Here is an 8,573-nt window from a genome sequence, read left to right as displayed (position 1 = left end):
AGTGTGTTGTTGTTTAATGCTATACATAACAAGATATTAATACCTTATAGCATGCTGGTAATAACTAATAGTATAAGGAGCAAATAGGAGGTACTGGATGATTGTATTGTCTCATTCTTTGTGTATTCCGATTGCAAACTGTTATGTTAAGCAAAGCCTTTCTAGTGATCCCTTAGATCATCCACATTTGCAAAATGTGCATCAGCTCTTTAGTGTATTGCTCTGGAAGGATGTTTGTGAGTGCTGTTCAACTTCTCTTTTATTTCTTGTTTCCTAGGGTTATGATAATGCAGAGAGCAGTGTCCGCAAAGCTAGTGTATTTTGCCTAGTGGCGATTTATTCAGTAATTGGAGAAGAACTGAAACCTCATCTCGCGCAGCTCACGGGAAGCAAGGTACAGGAGTAATGTGGCTCTGATGTTTTGGTAATGGCCAGCTGAATGGCTTGCACTACTTCCAGCAAGACCAGTGGCTTCACGGTAGTTTTGGGTCAAGTTCCCTGTGCTCTGTTACATCCTATCTCACCCTGCCAAACACCAATAGAACAGCACAGCACTTGCTCAGTGTGAGCGTTTGAAATCCCACTAAACAAGTTTTGATGGGGTTCAGGGATTGATTTCGTGATGCATTTGATGCTGTGTAACTGCAAGCTGCCACTGAGCGGGTCCTTCCCACTGCAGCCATGTTTACCTTGCCCCTTTGGTGTTGCATCCGGGGTGACCATGCAGTGAGTTGGCTCAGGCAGCTGCTCTGGCTGAAAACCAGACCTGCAAGTGAAGTCAAGTCCTAATTCAGCTCTGTCCTTCAGACAAGAGCTGGCATTTTGTGTTGAGAAGGGTGGTGCTTGATTGGTTTTCAGGGCTGCTCAGGAAGTCATCGCAAGATTTATTCTTCTGTTTGAAGTCGTCATACCCAAGATTTCTCTGCAATTTTAAGATGAATTCTGCATTTTTTTCTGAAATAGGTCTCTGCATGTGAATAGTTCAGAGGGCTTTGTTCTGTTATTTTGAAGCAATAATTTCTTTCATGGGTAGGAAGTGTGGTATAGACCAAACAACTTGAAACTGAGGACACTTGGATTTTATGAATAGAATTGCCTTGTCCTTAAACAAATTACTTGTCCTTCCAAATTGCTCTGTTAAGAGGCAGCTATGGGTGCTGAGGTTTACCTCATTATATTTAGGCAGTTAGGAAATTCCCCTATAAAATAACGTAGAGACTTTATTATCTCACTATCTTAGGTGTCACGGACTTACTCCACCACATAACTGACTATAAAACACATGAGTAATTCTTCTGGGTTTGTGTAGACTGCCTGCATGTTTAAAGTTAAATGTGTGTGTGAGTCATTGCAGGATCTGCTCACTCAAAACTGAATTCACTACAAAACAGAAGTTTTAAGACTTGCAGTTGACTTTTGTCCGCCTGTTTTTCTTAGCGTCCTCTCCTGATGTTTGTTTGTTTTCTTGCAGATGAAGCTACTAAACTTGTACATAAAGAGGGCCCAGACCACCAACAGCAACAGCAGTTCCTCTTCAGATGTTTCAACGCACAGTTAATGGAGATCTGTGGACATATGTGTAGACTTAGAAGCAATCAACGGTGCCTCTCAGAGACCTTTCTGCTGCTCTTCACTGGCACGCTCCATCAGCTCAAGGAGGCCATGCAGATATTTATTGCAATCAGTATTTTAGTCCCTTAAAAGCTTTTATGTAGAATCTTACTGGTATTGAATGTAAAGGAAGCAAGGTCTGTGTTGCAGTCTTCATTAAAAGTGAACAACAGAAAGCCATACTTAAACATATTTGTATAGCCTGCTGAAATCTTGGAAATATGTTTAGGTTAGCGTCCCAAAAGTGAGTCCAAGAACCTGGACACAGATAAAGGTCAAACAAATCTTGTTGGTTTAATTCATACCCAGTTTTGGTTTCTGTGTGCTAGTTACCTGCTCTCTCCCCATGACTGCAGCCATTCTGGCTAGGTTCTCCTCTTCTTACAAGTCTTGTGGTCCTGTTTTGTACTCCCTGTTGCAGCTTGCCTAACGTGCAAGGGCTCTCTGTAAGGAGATCTTTGCAGATGTGGCTGTGATTCCAGCCTTGGATGCTTTAATACTGAGAGTTAAGTGAGTAATGAAAAAGTAGGTTCTTTTTAATCATCTGAGTTTTTGTACATAGTTCTTCTGACAGACCGCCAGTGGTCTGATTTCTCTGTAACTGCTCTCCAGGCAGCTGTGCTGTGCAAAACAGCTGGGCTCTTGCTCCTTTCATTGTCTCTGTAAATACTTTCCCCCTCCCAACCTATTCGGCTCTTTCATATGCTCAAAAGACTCTCCAGGTTACTTGTTACTCCCCAGAGGGAACCTGAGACCCAGTTCTGGGACCGATGCCTGTGGTGGGATACTGGATTTAGGTGGGTGGGTGTTGGATTAGGCTCCCAGTGTGTCTGTGGCAGTGGGAGGTGGCGGGGCTGGATCTCAGTGCTGCCTTCTGAGGCTCCTTGCATTTTTCTTTAAGTCTGTAGCGTCAAAGGGCTGATTTCCAGCTCTGACCTGACCCACTGGTGTTGGGTAGTGAACAGCTTTGTCCCACAACTGCTTTGTGCAAAATACTCATCCCAGAGGACAGAAAGGGCATCTGAAAGTGAACAAAAAGACCCTGTGGAAGCACCTGCTGAGCCAGCTGTGACCGTGCTGGTCACCTGCCACAGCTCCTCTCCTGTGCCTGAAGAGCCTGCAGTGCTGTTAGCTGCCTTTAGAAACCTCCTCCTTCCCAGCCAGCCCCACGCATGGCCCTGCTGGCTGCTCTGCGTTCAGAGAGCCGCAGAGGGCCCTTGCTGGGCACTACTGTCAGCAGGGTGCTCCGAGTGCAGCGGGGCAAATCCTTGTGCAGCCTGATGACACAGACCAAGTCAGAGCCAAACCAGCAGCAGTTGGGTATCCCACGGCACCATCCTTCCCCAGAGGGAGACCCTTCTCTTTTAAAAGGGTGAGCTCCCCCTGCCTCTGCCTGGAAGCAGGGGGATGCCAGTGCTGTGTTTGGCCCTGGGCCGGATCCTGACTGATGGGCATTCCCACCCCAAACCCACGATGGATCAGAACTGGATTTTTGCCTCCAGTGCCAGTGATGCAAGAGGATGGTGGACCTGTGGTGATGGACGTGTGCTTTCTGGCTGCTCTCAGTGCCTCAGTTTCGCTCCAGCCCCCTAATTTTCCCTTTGAGGAGCTGAAGGGACACCTTGGTAACATACTGGAAACATGAAAGTTTCCAGCACCACAGCAGGGAGGGTAGAGCCCTGTAGTCTTCCCTTCCCATCAGTGTCTCCCTGTGTGTCTCGGCCCCAGCCTTGAGGAGCTATGCTGGGCGGTGGTGCTTGGTGCCAGCTCCCCTCCCAGTCCCCACGTCAGGAGGGGTTGGGGCCGGTGGGGACTGTGTGGGATTGGGCTGTGAAGCTTGTTGGTCCCTTTCCCTGTGGGCGTGAGGGAGGAGGAGGTGACCTGCTCCTCAGTTGTGGCAGGGTATGAGGCTTTTGTTGGCTGCAGGGGTAGTTCCCTCATCGTTCCAAATAAGTAATGCCATGGCAGGAGAAACCATGAGGTCCTGGTGGGTAGGATTCCCCCAGGCTCTCTGCAGGCTTGGAAAAGCCACCCTCACGAGGAGGGGAACTGGCTGTTCCTTGTTTGGTGTCTCCCTTTCCGTGGACCATTTCTTTTCAGCATCTTTCAGTATGCTTGTTAGAATATTCTTTTTAAATTTTTTTTATTTACTCAAATTATTTTAGTTTATCACGAATTTATTTTCCCTTTTGAGGAAATACTCAGCTGACTTGTTGGCAGCAGTTGGCTGTCTTGTTTGAATTTTTAGTAGCAGGTTTGGGATTTGTTTCTGGTTTTGATTTTTTTTTTTTTTTAATTCATACTCTTAACGCATGCCTCTCTTTCTCCTCATCTCAGTTCAGCATCTCCTGTTCCAGTTCTGGGGTTCAGAAGGTCAGCATAGCTGACCAGATGGCCATTAGTCCCTCCCAGCTGTGATGAAGCTTGGTCCATCACTGTTTGCTGTTTCTTTGTTTTGGGTTTTTAGTTTTGTTGGGTTTTTTTTTTGAATGGCACACTGTAGCAAACCTCCAGGAATTTAATTCCTTCTCAAATGATTTTATATGTTTTATAAAATCCTGTTAGTATGCACTGAGAGTGAACGCACTGTAATGTCCCTGGACTGACCCTGGTGCCGATGCTGTGGCAGGAGTCGCTGGCTCAGCCTTTGAAGAGGCCCAGGCTGCTGCGGTCCCGCCGCCAGCAACCAGCCTGCGTTTTTGGATGCTGTTGGCACACTTGGGGCTGCAAATGGTGGAACCAGGCCTTACTTTCTGAATTCTGTTTGTCAACAGATGCTCATTAACGTGCTACTTAATTTTGTTATGTGAGTCAGTCAAGGACTGTTCATCCTTTGAGTACTCTAGAAGTATGTTATACCTGTATACAGTAGGGAGCATTCTGCTTAGGTATTTATAAATCATTGCGTATAATGTACATAGTAAGGTTGTTTAGTATGTTGAACATGACCCGATTTTATTTTGTGTATGTGTTTCCTTTGAAGTACTCAAAGGGCTAGCTCTGAATGTCACCTCTCTGATCTCCAGTGTTCTGACTTGACTTAAACAAGCTGTTACAATCATTTTGATTTCTCTTCAGCAAGCATAAAGGTCTCTCTGGCTACAAATCAGTGTCCACACACGCTTGCAGAGAAAGATCTGCACACTGGCAGTGCCTCACCGCACCGGTGAAGCTTGTGTTCACATTCTCCTGGCAGTAGCCATCTACTGCAGCTGCCTTTTTTTTTTTTTCCTTGCTGCCCATTATGCAGGGCTTCAATTTTTCGTACCTTTAAAAAAAAAGAAAAAAGAAAAAAAAGAAAAATTGTGTATTTTTTTTGCCCACCATGCTTTAAAAGTCTGAATGGGAGAAAGCTCTCAGCAGACAGTGGCTCCTGGCTGCAAGGTTGCTGAAATCTCAGATCTGGATGTTTTTTTCTGCCATTGGCTGCACCAGTGCTCCGTGGGCATGGGCAAATACGGGATCCATCCGCCCCACAGGTCTACGTACTGTAGTTCTCATGTAGTGCAGAAATATCGAGGCATGTGGCTTTCTTAAGGTACACTATGTGTGCTTGCCTGGATTACAATACAATACGAGACTGTCTTTTTTATTGCTTATTACTAGCTTACCAATAACCTGTATAAGTAACGTAACTCGCATCTTTGTCATCGAAACCTTGTCTCCCCACCCTTTATTTATCAAGCATAATATTACATATTAAGGGACAGAAAAATAGACCTTTGTAGAATACAGCAGGACGTTGCTAACAATGTTTTAAATGGGAAGTAAAAACTGCTCTGAAAAATGCCAGCCATGAGAAATGACTTTGTTGGCACCGTGTTCATGCGCATGTATTTTTTCTATTTTTTCCGCTTTTGTCATGTTACATCCATATCTGTATTTATATCTTATTTGTTTCACTTTTGAGTGTATCATGGCAATTGTACAGATGTTTTTTGTTAACATTTACGTGATAGAATTTGCTAAAAAAAAAAAAATTAAAATAAAACCTTTTGCGTTTGCCCTAGAATAAGTAGTACTTGAGTTTCTTTTCAAAGGAGAAATATTAAAGTAGATTCATCATTCAACATTCCTCCTCACTGTGCTTGGAAAGGATTTGCTCTTACTCCTGCCCTGGCTGCTGTGTTTTCATGTGTTACTGAGAGGGTGCATGGGGGCCTGGTTGTTCCCCACAGATACCTGGCAGTGGGGCCTGCAGGCAGCAGATCTTTTGAGGTGCCGGTCTTTTGCTGTCAGCTTTTAAAAGCTTTTGGGAAGTTGTGATTTTAGGGGTTTCTTTTGACATTGCAAACTGGAGAGCCAAATGCTGTTTAAAAGCTGATGGTTTTGTGACATAACTCAAGGAGCAAGGGCTTCAAAAGATGCCTGTCTTACGAGGCTCACTAAGAGAACCGCAGAGGTTTTAAAACGCACGGCAGTAGAAATTTGGGTGATGGAGCATTTGGGGAGGTGAAACGGGTGGGAACTGCGCAGGTCTCTGTGCCTGGTATCAAAAGACAGCTTGAATTTGAGGTGGCCAGGGAGTCCCAGTGCTCAATCACTTGTGTTTTATCCTGGGGGAATAATATAACAATTTAAAACGCTGTAGTGAAGCTATGCTCTATGCTAGGGAAACAGGTCCCCTAAGGGATGACTTCTACCTTAATGCTGTTCCTCTGGCATCAGGGTAAAAGGTCCTCAGATACCCTGTGGTGGCTGCAAGGGAGTCAGAAAAGCACAAGAGATTTCCTGTGGGAGGCTTTTGGTGTGAATATTTGCAGACAGGAGTGCATGGGGAGCGTTTGGGTGTGTGAGCACCAGCATTCAGGATGTGGTGATTATGGCCTTGCTGGATAAGGCACTGCTGGTTACCATCCTCTGTATTTCTTTGGGAAGTTTCAGACAAGGGATAGTTTTGTGTTTGGGGGAGTTTTTTGGGGGTTGGTTTGTTTTGTTTTAGCTGCAGACCCTTCAGCATCATGCATCAGCAGCCTCACTGGTGTCTCTTTTGCCCTGGCACTCCCAGCTGCCTCCAGCCCTGCCTGTGCCAGCCCAGGGGCCCTTCTGCATCGAGATTCAGGGGCCCAACTGGGAGTGAGGAGCAGTGATTGCTCTCTGTCACACAGACCATCTTACCCCCACAGTGGTAAGGTCTTTTTTGACTTTGCTGTGTGTTGGAGCAGTACAAGAGAAGGTCCAGCCTTGCCCAGTGATCCTGGCTTCTTCCCAAGGCACTTACCATGTGTTTTTTCTCAAGCAGTGCCAGGTACCTGCGGTTATAAGAAAGGGAAGAGAGAATGACTAGAACACTACCTCGTCTGTGCCTTGTAACACTCCAGATGCTGGACTAGATCAGCCTTACGGCCCTGAGGGATTTGGAAAAGCTCTGAAGTCTGACATTGCAAATGTGGTATTGGACAACCTGAGCTGGGGAGCTGGATTTCACTGGCATGTGCTTAAAATGGTCAGATCCTTAAAAAATGGTCAGACCCTTTGTGGGGGGTGAGGAGAGGGACGTCCTGCAGATGCAGAAATAGGCTATTCTGACTGTGCAAGGCTCTCTGCATGGCTGGGGGTCTCCTTTCCCTCTGAAGCACAGGCCTGGAGGAGACTGCTCACCTCCAGAGAGCACCTCTCTGTACCCTGTGCCTGTGTTTTACCAGACCTTTGTGCTGTTGTGTGGGTGATGAGGAACAAAAGCCAGGATGGAGCTGCAGCTGCTGGCTCATCACCAACCATCACCAGATGCACGGAGCTCTTCTCGGGGAAGTTGTCTTCTTCCTCGGCTTGTGCCTCCAGGCTCTCACTGCTCAGGCCTGACCTTCTGCTGATCTCCTTGGAAAACGCCCAAATACAGGCCTTGATGCTGAGACTTGCACCTTTGGGGCTGCCAGCATAGGCCACCCCTCTGCTGCAGGAGCAGCAGGGCAGAAGGCAACATTTTTGCCGGATGCAACTTCAGCACATGAAAAGCTTGACAGGAGCACCCCAGAGTGGTCAGTCCCAGTGAAATACAGGAGCACAAGAAAATACTCCTCTTGTTCAGACTCTTGGCTCCTTCTGTGCTGGATTTTGGTCCTTTAGGACTGAGACTGCAGTCTGTTGACAAGGGGGTGTTGGTTTATTGAACCACCTCAAAGTGTCTGTCCCTCGTAGCTCCTTTGTCACGAAGTCCCCTGTTGGCCCAAGCCACGTTATTGCTTCACAGATGGAGAGTGAGGAATGGCTGCAATTGCTGGCTTAGATGGTTTTGCTGGGCTCTCCCCTGCCATGAAGGACTGGAGTTGCTGCCAGCAACTAAAGGTAGGTAGGAGATGCTTGGCAAGTGCAAAGGCTTGCTCTAAGCACTTGCAGGCCATTTTCAGTTCATTTCTCTGTCCTGGAGGGTCTGAACTGCTCCTGCTTTCTTCGCTGCCCAACACTTTGCAATCCCTCTCAAATTATGTTGCAACCCCTTCCCTGGTGCTGAGGGATGCACTGAGGAGAAGCTCAGTGCATGTTAGCAGAGTTGCACTCCTGGACCAGGTCTCTTATCTTAATTTGCTCCAGTTAAAGAATAAGAGGTTTTGGCTTAAAACCCCTGAGAAAGTGCAGCTCAGCTGATCAGCGGTAACTTGGTAAGTTAAATAATTCCACAGCTTCTGATTGTGCAACCCAATTGCTTGCTTGTGCAACCCTCATTTACCCTGTCAAAGCAAACATTGCACACGCCTTCTCTTCCCTTTTCCAACCCCACACATTTTTCCTGCTTTGCCTTTTCATACACATCCATAAGATATGGAAAGGGCCCTCTCCAGCAAGCGTGTCCCAGCCCCACTGGGAGCCTGCTGGGAGGATGCTCAGCACAGAACTGTGTGTAATACTGACCTAGAGGAGGAAAGGACAGACCATAAATCCCCATCTTTTGCTGTGATGGGTAAAAAGGTCCTGCAAGGCTTTTGGGAAGCCTGAGGGAGTGTTGATCTGCCTGACGGTAGGAA

General features: G+C 46.6%; 1 protein-coding gene across 1 annotated transcript in view; it reads left to right on the top strand.

Annotated features, from left to right (window-relative positions):
- The window catches only part of CLASP1 (cytoplasmic linker associated protein 1), a gene marked incomplete at its 5' end in the record, with an annotated part of 89,311 nt that extends 87,494 nt beyond the window's left edge, over positions 1–1,817 (top strand). Inside the window, 2 exons of the mRNA XM_010185606.1 lie at positions 278–394; positions 1,472–1,817. Coding sequence (XP_010183908.1) covers positions 278–394; positions 1,472–1,558 — 204 coding nt within the window. The remainder of the gene's footprint in view (positions 1–277; positions 395–1,471) is intronic.
- Positions 1,818–8,573: the final 6,756 nt, after the last annotated feature.

This window comes from Mesitornis unicolor, unplaced genomic scaffold, assembly GCF_000695765.1.
Source record: "Mesitornis unicolor isolate BGI_N332 unplaced genomic scaffold, ASM69576v1 scaffold24495, whole genome shotgun sequence".
NCBI classification, from domain to species: domain Eukaryota; kingdom Metazoa; phylum Chordata; class Aves; order Mesitornithiformes; family Mesitornithidae; genus Mesitornis; species Mesitornis unicolor.
The sequence above is the reverse complement of the archived record's forward strand: the minus strand, read 5'-3'. Positions and strand labels throughout refer to the sequence as shown.